The sequence below is a fragment of the Danio rerio genome, chromosome 9 (genome assembly GCF_049306965.1).
Source record: "Danio rerio strain Tuebingen ecotype United States chromosome 9, GRCz12tu, whole genome shotgun sequence".
Lineage (NCBI taxonomy): Eukaryota > Metazoa > Chordata > Actinopteri > Cypriniformes > Danionidae > Danio > Danio rerio.
In genome coordinates, this window is record NC_133184.1 from 4,743,040 (window position 1) to 4,756,282 (window position 13,243).

A 13,243-nucleotide genomic window follows, 5' to 3' on the forward strand; every position below is an offset into this window, starting at 1 on the left:
TAATGTCTACACCTACTCCAACCCTAAACTCAACCCTCAGTTGTTAACATCTACAACTAACCCAGCCCTCACAGTTATTAACATCTACAACTACTCTAAACCCAAACCTCAGTTATTAACTACTACACCTACCCCCAAACCTCAGTTATTAACATCTAAAACAGGGGTGTCCAAACTCGCTCCTTGAGGGTCGGTGTCCTGCGTATTTTAGTTTCCATCACAATTTAACACACTTGAACTAGCTTTGGACACCCCTGATCTAAACCTACCTGAACCCTAAACCCAACCCTCACAGTTAACATCTACACAAACTTCAACCCTCGAAGTTATCAACATCTACACCCACCCCAACTTTCACAGTTATTAACATCTACACCTACCCCAACCCTAAACCCAAACCTCACCCTTATTAACTTCTACATCTACACCAGGGTGTCAAACTCCAGTTCCTGGAGGGTTGCAGGACTGCACATTTTAGTTCCAACCCTGCTTCCAAATACCTACTTGTGGGTTTCAAAAAAGCCTCAAGGACTCAATTAGTTTGATCAGTTGTCTTATTAGGGTAAGGCTAAACTGTGTAGAGCTGCGGCCCTCCAGGAACTGAGGTGATCTACACCAACCCTACGCCAAACCCTCACAGTTAACATCTACACCTACCTCAAACCTCACAGTTATTAACTTCTGCACCAACCCTAAAACAAACCCTCGCAGTTAAAATCTAAACCTACCTCAACCCTCACAATTATTTAGATCTACATCTATCCCAACCCTAAACCCAAACCCCAGTTATTAACTTCTACACCAAACCTAAGCCAAACCCTCAGAGTTAACGTCTACACTTACCTCAACCCTCAGTTATTTACATCTACCCCAACTCTATACCCAACCCTCGATTATTAACATCTACATCTACCCCAACCCTAAACCCAAACTTCAGTTATTAACCTCTACACCAACCCTCACAGTTAACATCTACACCTACCTCAACCTTCAGTTATTAACATGTACACCTACCTCAACTCTAATCCCAACCCTCAATAATTATTATCTACAACTACCCCCAGCCAATCCTCAGTTATTAACTTATACACCAACTCTTACAGTTTACATCTACACCTACCTTAACCCACACAGTTATTAAAATCTACACTTACCCCAACTTTCAACCCTCAATTACAAACATCTACAACTACCCCTACCCTAAACCCAAACCTCACCTCACAGCTATTAACTTCGACGCGAACCCTAAACCAAACCCTCACAGTTAACATTTACACCAACCTCAACCCTCGCGGTTATTGACATCTACACCTACCACAACTCTAAACCCAACCCGCAATTATTAACACTTACAACTAACCCAAACCTAAACCCAAACCTCACCTCACAGCTATTAACTTCTACGCAAACCCTAAACCAAACCCTCACAGTTAACATCTACACCTACCTCAACCCTCACATTTATTAACATCTACTCCTTCCACAACTCTAAACCCAACCCTCAATTATTAACATCTACAACTAACCTAAACCAAAACCTCAATTATTAATTTCATCAACCCTAAATCACAGCCTCCCAGTTATTATCTACACCTACCCCAACCCTCATGGTTATTAACATCTACACCTACCCCAATTGTGAACCCAAACCTCATAGTTAATAACTTATACGCCAACCCCAAACCGAATCCTCACAGTTAACATCTGCAGCTACTTCAATCCTTACAGTTATCAACTTCAACACATTACCTCAACTCTAAACCCAACTCAAAATAATCAATAAATACCCCAACCCTAAACCCAAACCACAGTTTTTAACTTCTACACAAGCCCTTACAGTTTACATCTACACCTACCTCTACTTACACAGTTAACATCTACTGCACACCAACCCCAACTCTCAACCCAACCCTCAATTACTAACATCTACAACTACCCCAACCCTAAACCCAAACCTCAGTAGTTAACCTCTACACCAACCCTCAACCAAACCCTCACAGTTAACATCTACACCTACCCCGACCCTCACAGTTATTAACATCTACACCTACCCCAAATCTAAACCCAAACCTCAGTTATTGACCTCTACACCAACCTTTAACCAAACCCTCACAGTTAACATCTACACCTACCCCAACCCTCACAGTAATTAACATCTACACCTACCCCAACTCTAAACCCAAACCTCAGTTATTGACCTCTACACCAACCCTCAACCAAACCCTCACAGTTAACATTTACACCTACACCAACCCTCACAGTTATTAACATCTACACCTACCCCAAATCTAAACCCAAACCTCAGTTATTGACCTCTACACCAACCTTTAACCAAACCCTCACAGTTAACATCTACACCTACCCCAACCCTCACAGTTATTAACATCTACACCTACCCCAACTCTAAACCCAAATCTCAGTTATTGACCTCTACACCAACCTTTAACCAAACCCTCACAGTTAACATCTACACCTACCCCAACGCTCACAGATATTAACATCTACACCTACCCCAACTCTAAACCCAACCCTCAATTATTAACATCTACATCTACTTCAACCCAAAACCCAAACCCTCACAGTAGCATGGGTGCTACCATATTGAACCTGATCCAGTACATCATCTTAAGAAAGCGTCATATCTGTAACATTAAAAAACTTAAACAAGTAGATTTTACTGACCTTTTGCAAAATAACTTTAAGCAGATGTACTTCATTCAAAAGCAGTGACATTCTGACATTTTTAGTGTTCGTTTGCTTTGAGCTCAGTGTTCCTCCTAGAGAAGAGAACTCGATGGAAATGACACTAATGTAGACTAAACTATATTTCTACATGTGGGTCAGTTCAGCGTGAAACTATGCAAGGCAGAGTCTAAGGGTCTCAGGTCACAGCATCACCTAATTAACTAATCAAATCAGTTCAATCGGGTGATGAGGTACATAATGAGGTACCTGGAGCCTCGGCCCTTGAGGGTCAAACTTCAAGACGCCTGATGTGTGTTAAATAGAATGACAGACAGAAAGTGAACATGGCTTCTATGTTCAGTGTCAAAAGAAAGCAACTCTAATGTTGGAGGGAGCAGAATGAACAATGATAATAATAATAAAGAGAGAGATGCTTGCCAGGTCTGAGTAGCATCCACTGGGGTACTACTGGAAGAGTTCCTTACTCTCCAGTGCACATTGGGGAATTTAGTAATATTATTCTTCTTTAAGGCTGAGTGGAGAGGAAACAAAAATGGAGGTTAGAGTTGGAGCGGATTGCAGGCCGCAGCACAGCGAGCCAAGCTGCCCAGGGCTCAAAAAGAGGAAAGGTCAACAGGTCATAGGCAGTTGCGGGGAAGGTGTTACTGAAGCGCCACTGAAAGAACTGCGCTAATCAACTCTATTACTCAAGCTGCTCTGCACAACGGCTCCAGCGTCCAGATACAACAAAGCAAGTATTGACCTCTTGCACGGTCACTTCATATTTAAACAGTGAAACCAATGAAAATGTGTCAAGCTTCCCAGAAGTGCAGTGTTATAAGCCAGGATGTGTGGGTAAGTAGAAGGCATGAAGCATTGTGGAAACTTAAGAGTGCAATATTATGTAGGAGAATCTCAAGAAAACAAGTCTTCCCAGTCGTGTTTAAAGAGATAGTTCACCCAAAAATGAACATGTACTCTCTATTTGCTCACCCTAGAGGGGTTTCTATCCTCTGTTGAACACAAATAAGATTTCTAAAAATTGTTTAGTGTTTGAAACCTGTAAACATTGACTTCCCTAGTAGAAATACAAATACTGTGGGAGTCAATGGCTACAGGTACTGTGAAGGTTTGGTTTAGGGTTGGTGTAGAAGTTAATATCTGAGGTTTGGGTTTAGGGTTGGGCTAGTTGTAGATGCTAATAACCGTGAGGGTTTGGTTTAGGGTTTGTGTAGGTGTATATGTTAACTGTGAGGGTTTGGCTTAGGGTTGGTGTAGAAGTTAATAACTGTGAGGTTTAGGGTTGGGGTAGGTGTAGATGTTAATAACCAGGAGGGTTGGGGTAGGTGTAGATGTTAACTGGGTTTGATTTAGGGTTGGTGTAGAAGTTAATATCTGAGGTTTGGGTTTAGGGTTGGGCTAGTTATAGATATTAATAATTAAGGGTTGGGTTTAGAGTTGGGGTAGGTGTAGACGTTAACCTTGATGGTTTTGCTTAGGGTTGGTGTAGGTGTATAAGGTAATAACTGTGTGGTTTGGGTTTAGGGTTGGAGTAGGTGTAGATGTATAACGATGAAGGTAGAGGTGTAGGTGTAGATGTTAACTGTGAGGGTTTTGTTAAGGGTTGATGTAGAGGTTAATAACCAAGGTTTTGGGTTTAGGGTTGGGGTAGGTGTAGATGTTAATTATTGAGGGTTGGGTTTAGGGTTGGGGTAGGTGTAGATGTTAAATATTGAGGGTTGGGTTTAGGGTTGGGGTAGGTGTAGATGTTAATTATTGAGGGTTGGGTTTAGGGTTGGGGTAGGTGTAGATGTTAATTATTGAGGGTTGGGGTAGGTGTAGATGTTAATTATTGAGGGTTGGGTTTAGGGTTGGGGTAGATGTAGATGTTAATTATTGAGGGTTGGGGTAGGTGTAGATGTTAATTATTGAGGGTTGGGGTAGGTGAAGATGTTAATTATTGAGGGTTGGGTTTAGGGTTGGGATAGATGTAGATGTTAATTATTGAGGGTTGGGGTAGGTGTAGATGTTAATTATTGAGGGTTGGGTTTAGGGTTGGGGTAGATGTAGATGTTAATTATTGAGGGTTGGGGTAGGTGTAGATGTTAATTATTGAGGGTTGGGGTAGGTGTAGATGTTAATTATTGAGGGTTGGGTTTAGGGTTGGGGTAGATGTAGATGTTAATCATTGAGGGTTGGGGTAGGTGTAGATGTTATTTATAGAGGGTTGGGGTAGGTGTAGATGTTAATAACTGAGGGTTGGGTTTAGGATTGGGGTATGTGTAGATGCATCTTTTTATATTCAGAAAAACAAACTAAATCGGTTTGAAACAAATCAAATGATGATAGAATTTTCATTTCGGGGTGAACTATCCTTTAATAAAAGTTTGAATGTTCATAAATATTCAAGCTCATATTAGAGCAGTTACATGTTTTACTTTGAGAGATATTTTATATGACAGACATTTTTAGACTGTTTTGTTGAGATCTTATTCACCCTGCTGAAATGCATCAAGTCACGGAAGCAAATGAACTAAAGATGAGAACACCATCTCAAAACATGCTTCATGCATGTTAAACACATTGGGATGACTTTATGCATCTACTATGGGTAAATGAGAGAATTATGCTGTATCTAAATTTAGTGCTGAATCTCACCAAAACGTATACCAAGACGAGCCATTATATTATAACCAAATATAGTAACTACAGGATCTCCTTTAACCTGCAAAACAGAGCACGTTGTGAGGCAATAATTTGTTTAGGTGGTTTTCGGTTTAGTGGGATATCTTATACAATGCTAATGTAGCAGGTCCGCCAGGTCACATATATTTTGAGGTGATGGTGATGTAGCTTAATCATGGCATAACTTTTCCAGTGTGATCCACAAATGTTTAATTGTATTCATGTCAGGTCAATTTGGAGGCCACAGCGTTAAATGGATCGTTCACACAAAAAGGACAATTTAATTTACTGTTTACTCAGCCTCAAGTGGTTATAAATCTTTGAGTTTCTTTCTTCTGTTGAACAGAAAAGAAGACATTTTAAAGACGGCTGAAAACCTGTAACCATTGACTTTTATAGTAGAAAAAACAAACACTATGGAAGTCAGGGATTACAGGGTTTCAGCATTTTTCAAAATGTCTTCCATTGCGTTTGAAGAAGAAATAAATGGGTTTGGATGAAGGGCGAGTAAATACTGGCAGAATTTTCAATTTTGGGTGAACTACCCCTTAAGTATAAAGTCACAAGTGTTTCTTGTGTCACCCTTTGATGAATATAAACAATATTATTTTCCCCAGTGATGGGAAGGGCATCTGCTGGGTAAAAATGTGCTGGATGAGTTGGCGGTTCATTCCGCTGTGGCGACCCCGGATTAATAAAGGGACTGAGCCGAAAACGAATGAATGAAAACATTATACCTCTGAGCCTATTTAAAGGGATGATAATGTACTCACCCTCAGGTGGTTCCGTACCTTTATGAGCACAAAAGCAGATATTTTGGGGGAAATAATGTTAGAAACTTGTAAACATTGACTTCCATAGTAGGACAAAGAAATACTATGGAAATACTATGTTTCAACATTTTTCAAAATATCTGCTTTTTGTGTTCATCAGAAAGAAATAAAATTCTCAAGTGAATGACGAGTAAATAATGGCAAGATTTTTGAGTGATCTATCTCTTTAATAAAATCTGATGCCTTGGTCACAACTGTTGTAGCTGCTTGTGATTTGTCACTCTGTGGACCTGCGGTCACTGCTTATAAGTGTGTGACTGGCCGTTCTTTCTTGGATCAATTTATGATAACACACGACTGGACAATGGTTTGACGTTCGTGTATCACTTCTGATGTACTTGTATTCACAAGTTGCAGTTTGCGAGATTGTGATGGCATGGTGCATTTGAACTCCAATTTGTCTTATCAGCTATCAACTTTTGACACTATACTTACTGAAAACCGGTCCACAGGTGGTATATGAATTTTTTTTAATATATATAATTTGACATTTTTAGACTCTTTTGGTGAGATTCTGTTAAATTCAGATGCATATACTTTAGTCAACAGCATAATTCTCTCCTTTACTTAAAGAATGCATGAAGTCAGTGCAGCAAATGAAGTGAACATGAGGAAAAATCCTCAACATGATTCATGCAGACAGTTAAAGGTGTGGAAGACAGAAAGTCACATGATACCAGAACTTCCCATCACAGCAAGACAAGATGGAGTGAGAGAATGCAGAAAACCAGTGAGCATGGTAATACTTCCCAAAAAAATCTCAATGACTCACAATGACATGGACAAATGATCACACGAGCAAATCATAATGTCACAAACCAACAGGCCAGTGCTTCAGCAATGACAGCTCAAGTTAACTGACATGAAATGAGAATTAAAGCCTTAGAGGACTAAACAGCAACTGGGGTGGCATTTGCATATACTAATGTTCAAAAAATAAAACTCATCAATCATGTTCAACCCAGAAATTTAGAATGACAAAATCAACAGGAAGATTGCATGGATTTCCATATTGGATCTGTTTTCCACGAGATAATAAAATATGGTGCTATTTTTAAATGTATTCATTTTTCAAAACTTCAATGTATGTATGTATAAATATATATAAATATGAATATATGAAAATTTATATATATATGTACTCTGCTTGGTCTGTGTCCGAGTAGTACATGTACGGCTGTATGCTGATCCTCTCACTCCTGCTTCTTCTTTTAGGGTGCTTTCACACCTACACTTTTGTTTCGGAACCTGTCTTCTTTGCCCAGTTAGCGCGGTTAGTTTGGCATATGTGAAACCACCAATCACTCTCGGATCAGCGGCAAATCAATCGCTCTGAGATTGCTTGAATGAGGTGGTCTCGGCTTGATTGAAACGAACTCTGGAGCAGATCGATTGCAGTGAGAAAGCAAGACGATCCGAGCGCGATTATATCACTGTGTTTTATGGATATCTAATAGGCATACGGCTATATGAAGAGAGAATTATGTGTATTAAGTTTCGCGAGTCTCCTTATTACCGCAAATGATTGATAATCTCCCGGTAATCTCACGTCTCCCTCCCGGTCCTCAAATAGGCTACGTTGCGCACCCTTCTCACCCCTCCCCACCGCATCTCCCCTCACTCTTTAGACACGTCACGCGCTCCTTGTCAAACACCACCAAACCACCAGCTCTCCTGACAGCTGAGCGGGACTCTGCAAAATAAACCCTGACACTCTGACCAATGTGATGAGAGTTTACTCACACGTGACTTGTTATAGCTCTTTTGGTCCGATTAGAAACTTTGCAGTGTGAAAGCGAACCGTACCAAGAAAAAAAAGAGCAACAATGTAACATTTGCAATCTGTTTCGGAACAACTGAATCGATTCACAGGTGTGAAAGCACCCTTAGTCTGCCTGTCTGTTGCAAACACAGAGCAGCTGAGCTCTTGGCTCCGCCCCCTTGTTACGTTGGGCAGGAAGCTGAAACAAATTTTCATGTGAAGCAACACGCCCCTAAAACAGCGAGCTGTGTACACGCCCCCAACATGACAATTTTCAACAAATTATAATAAAAATATCTGAACTGTGTTTTAAACTGAACCTAAACTGGCACACTCAGAAGAACCATAATATTAATATTAAATCATAATAAAGGGGTAAACTATGAGCCCTTTAAGGAAATGAACAGAGTTTTAAACACTGGTGGGTCTGTTAAAAGTAGTGTTAAGAGTTTTGAAAATTGACATCAGGGTTTAGAAAATTTGTGGCAAAACAATTGAAAAAAAAAGCTTTAAATAAGTAGTTTGAACAAGCAGCACAAATCATTTCCAGTGGAGTTCGTTTTCCAGGTTTCTTTCTGTACTGTAAACTGCAGAGGGCGCCAAAAGCACTCTAATTCAATGGCTGGGCGTAGTTGAGCTGTACATTCTAAACTCTGACCTGTTTGGCTTTTTGTGACATTACATTTCCTCATTACATTCGTGTTACAATGATAAATATGAATACATATTACACTCCATGCAACAACAGCAAAAATAGGTGAGATCCTCCCTTCCCAGCACCCCTCATGCGTGAGTTTTAGTGGGAAAAGAAATGAAAAATGAACGTGACCACATCTATCAGCCAGCACACATTCAGTAGGGCCGTCCCTCAGGGAAATCAAACCAGGAATGTGAAGGGGTGCACACACACACACACACACAGAAAGAAAGAAAGAGAGCAGCTTTATCCAGCGACCTTTAAAAGAGAGAGAGTCTAAGCTTTAGAAGTGGAGCTCCTCGTTGAAGTAACGCGAGCTGCGTTTGGCCGTGCGCGCAGTAAATGGGACAGTCTTCAGCACTGCGTCCAGACGAAACACACACACACATACAAACAACACAGGGTTTAACTGCCACAGCAACAAGCACAATGTTAGCACTTTCTACACAAAACAGCACACTCTAGCATAATCACATGGTACTAGCAGCTATTATATCAACTATTTGAACATGGTTTACAGCTAAAACAGTTCTAGAGCTGTCTAGAGGATTACATAAAGGGTACATTTCACACTACAATAAAATTCTCCTCTGAAATATGATGTTTTTAAATGGTTAGAAGTGAATGAGTTATTCATAAAGGGGTCATATCATTAAACTCGAATGTCATTTTCCCAATGGAATAAAACAGTTTTTATACATAGTTGTAAAAGTCCTCAAAATGAGAGAGAGTGAGAGATTTCTAAAGTGCCCTTAATTCACATTTCATTCAGTCTCAATTGTACATTTTAGTGGTGGGCAGAGCGAGGCTAAATGAAACACTGAAACAGTTGAAGCGAATGTGTTGAAGCTTCGAAACGTTTCGAAACCCGTCTCCATAGTGACGCCTAGTGGTCATTTTTTATGTATTGCTCTGAAACAGCTTCAGCGAGTAAGGTGAAGCTGCAGGCCTGGAGACCTAACTGCACACTCAGGTTTCCAGCCATTTCCATCCTGGTCTTAGCTGGTCAGGCTGAGAGATGACTAGCTAAAACCAGCTTGACCAGCCTAGCCAGGCTGGGAGCCCAGCCAAAACCAGCTATGTCCAGATTAAACCAGGCTGGTCATTTTCCAGCCTGTCCAGCTAAGACTAGGCTGGAGATGGCTGGAAACCAGCCTGGAAGTGGCCAATACCCCTCTAAAACCAGGCTGGTCGACCAGCTAAAACCAGCCAACCAGCTTAAGCTTTAAGTTTTTTTCAGCAGGGGTATAGTACTTTTAAGTAATTTTGCAAACCTCATTGAAAATGTAATAATAATTCAATAATAGCCCCTTTCACACAGTGATACCGGTAAATATCCGGAAAATTTCCGGAAAGACTTTACCGGTATATTGAAAAAAGCGCTGTTCACACAGGCGAGGACGTTACGGAAATTATCCGCAAAAGAGCATTCACACATCCATTCCAAAATACCGGTAAATTCTGACATCATTCACCACAAATGAGCTTTAAACGGCTGCGCTTGTATTTGTAAACATTTGACTAAATTACAAACTCTGTGGATGATCAATATTGTGAACAACTTTCACAGGATCACTTTCGCATGTCGAGATGTTCATAATATGTACGTGTGCTGGCGCTCACAGGCTGTTTCACAGGCACACGAACGTAAACAAACAACGGCTTATCATAAGCATCTCATCGATGATTATTTACACAGTTGGCATTAAGAAGAACATATAAACGTGATCTGACTAACTTCTAGCAGCTAAATGTGTCTGGAAAAATATTCAAAGGCTTTTATCCTCACAAACCGCGCAGACGTAAATGCGTCTGACTGTTGTGATTGGCTAAAGCAGACGTCTCACGTCAGCACGTTCTAGACGTGCACGCGCTTATTACGGGAATCTTCCTTCTGCATTCACACAGCGCAGCATTCCAGCAAATTGCCGGTAATGTTACAACTTCTCTTTCCGGAAAAAAGCCAGAACGAATTTACCGGTATTTTCAAAAAGGACCTGTTCACACATACAACCTTTCCGGAAAATTGCCGGCAATTTTCCGGAAAGGTCTGTATGTGTGAAAGGGCATAATGTCATTACGCTATTGTCTTGCCGTCAGCCAACTGCAACAACTTGCTAATCATGATTTATAGATCTGTCCTTCACAACAACCATGAGCAGCAAATAAATTATATTTTTATATTTAAAAAAAAATTTTATATTTGGTTTGAAGAACCATGATTTATCATGATTCAAAGATCCAGGATCTACCAAAACCCAAATCCTCACAAGTTTTTGTTTGATGATTGATTTATTTTAGTAAGTTAAGTTTAGTGATTCATTCATTTTCTTGTCGGCTGAGTCCCTTTATTAATCCAGGGTTAATTAACCACAGCGGAATGAACCGCTAACTTATCCAGCACGTTTTTACACAGCAGATGCCCTTCCAGCCGCAACCCATTTCTGGGAAACATCCACACACACACATAGACACACACTCATGACAATTTAGCCTACCCAATTCACCTATACCGCATGTCTTTGGACTGTGGGGGAAACCGGAGCACCCGGAGGAAACCCACGCGAACTCAGGGAGAACATGCAAACTCCACACAGAAACGCCAACTGAGCGACCTTCTTGCTGTGAAGCGACAGCACTCCCTACTGCGCAACTGCTTCGCCCTAAGTTTAGTGATATTAAAAGTTTCAACAATTTTTTTTTAAGTTATACTGTTTTTAACTTGATGTTTGAGTCAATTTAATGGACATAAATTCAAATGACTTGTTTAGCCAATTCGATTCAACTTAATAAAATTTAAGGCAGCAACATTGTTTTACAGTTTACTGTGTAAAGCTGCTTTGAAACAATCTCTGTTGTAAATCGCTATGCAAATACAAGTGACTTATTTTATTTAAGTAAAAAAATAAATTACGATTATTTAGCCGATAAAATTAATAACAAAATCACTGCAAAATGAGACCTATTACCCTGCTATCATTATTAATTATAAACCACATCATTTTTTGAGTTGTGTGTAAAAAGGTGTACAAAGTATATAAATAAACTTAACTTTGAAACTTCATCGAAACGTAAGATATAATATGACCCCTTTAAGCCTACAGTAAACATGTTTAGTAGAAGTACTCCAGCTCAGAGCTGTAAGCAGTAACAGCACACACGCACACACAATCAGCCTGTAATGACAACGGTCAGTTAATTGTTATTGATCAGTAAAGCTTCCCACCAGTCACTGAGAGCTGGTTAGTGGCTCAAACTAACACTTTATAATAAATGTTCTGCAAGCAGCCCCGACAACAGAACGCTGGGTTGTGTGTACCTGTGATGATGTCCTCAATGGCTCCGTCTTTACCCTCATACACGTGTCTGCTGTCCTTCACCTGCTTTTTCCTCAGCTCTGCAATCAACTCCTGCTGCTGACGCTTATTCTTATGAGAGGGAGACTGAACACACATATACATACATAATGACATCTCACACAACCACATTCAATGTTATGTTAATCTACAAAACTTCTCCCCACACTCCTTTATACAATGCGTTCAAATGATGGCATACCCAGCGAAAGAAAATGGGCTATACAATGTAGAGCAGTGGTTCTCAAACTGTGGTACGCAGGCTGAAATAATATGCCAAAATGAAGTGAGTTTTTCCTCAAATCAAGCAAAATAATCTTGTTTTTTTGATTCGTGATAAGATTATTTTGCTGACACCATTGGCAGATTATTTTGCTTGTTTTAAAGAAAAACACGCTTCATTTTGGCATATTATTTCTTAAAACAAGACAATATGTTTTGCCCGTCTAGAAAATGCTTCTTGATTTAAGAACTTTTCGATATTTGTACTAGAAACAAGACAAAAAATTTAAGTAAGAAAGGCATTTTTTTGCAGTGCATATGTCTGCTAAAAGACAGAAATGTTTAATTTACTAACTGTATTGTAAGTAAATCATAAAAAGGTTTTCATATTAGTCAGTAAAATTACTGAAATCCATTTAAAAACTGAATAGATATAAATTTACACACCGCTAAATAAATATACTTAAAGGGTCACGAAACACCAAAACACATTTTTTGAGTTGTTGACAGTCGTATATGTGTCTCACACTGCTAAAAACACTATTAGGACACCTATATTTCACTAAAAAGGTGTAAATTGGTTGTTTTTGCGTTATTTCAAGCAAATTCGTACTTCCGGTTTGAAACGAATTTTTGAAGCTGCGTCACGGTCATGACATAATAGCGTGTATTCCAGCGTGCAGACTGGACGTCTGTGCCAGAGTGTGTCTTATTACGTCTTACAGTGTGCTGCATTAATGCATGAGTAAGGCTTGGTTCAAACCAATCAGCGCGCTCTATTGTACAACTTCATTAATATTTATTACTGTCACAGTGTTTAGACGACAGAGACACCACGTTGTGTTGGCAAAACAAGCGTGAAGTGTTGCTTTTATATTTTGCTGCAGTTAAGTTTCGTTTTCATTTTCTCTCTGTGAGAGCGCAGACTCGTGTGGATTAACAGTGTACGCGACGCGCGACAACAATAACTTACGTGTCTAAGGAGGATTATTGTTTACCTGAG

General features: G+C 39.8%; 1 protein-coding gene across 12 annotated transcripts in view; it reads right to left on the reverse strand.

Moving 5' to 3' along the window:
• Positions 1–13,243, reverse strand: part of fmnl2a (formin-like 2a) — a 132,824-nt gene that overhangs the window by 8,043 nt on the left and 111,538 nt on the right. For 3 of the 12 annotated variants that reach the window (XM_073912440.1, XM_073912438.1, XM_073912437.1), the window contains 3 exons: positions 11,982–12,105; positions 3,124–3,217; positions 2,953–2,990 (listed from right to left, as the gene is read on the reverse strand). In XM_073912440.1, the coding sequence (XP_073768541.1) occupies positions 2,975–2,990; positions 3,124–3,217; positions 11,982–12,105 (234 nt within the window). In that variant the 3' untranslated portion in view covers positions 2,953–2,974. Of the gene's footprint in view, positions 1–2,952; positions 2,991–3,123; positions 3,218–8,920; positions 9,023–11,277; positions 12,106–13,243 lie in introns of all 12 variants that reach the window. The other 9 variants (XM_001345159.10, XM_017357746.4, XM_073912439.1 and 6 more) reach the window with 4 other exon arrangements.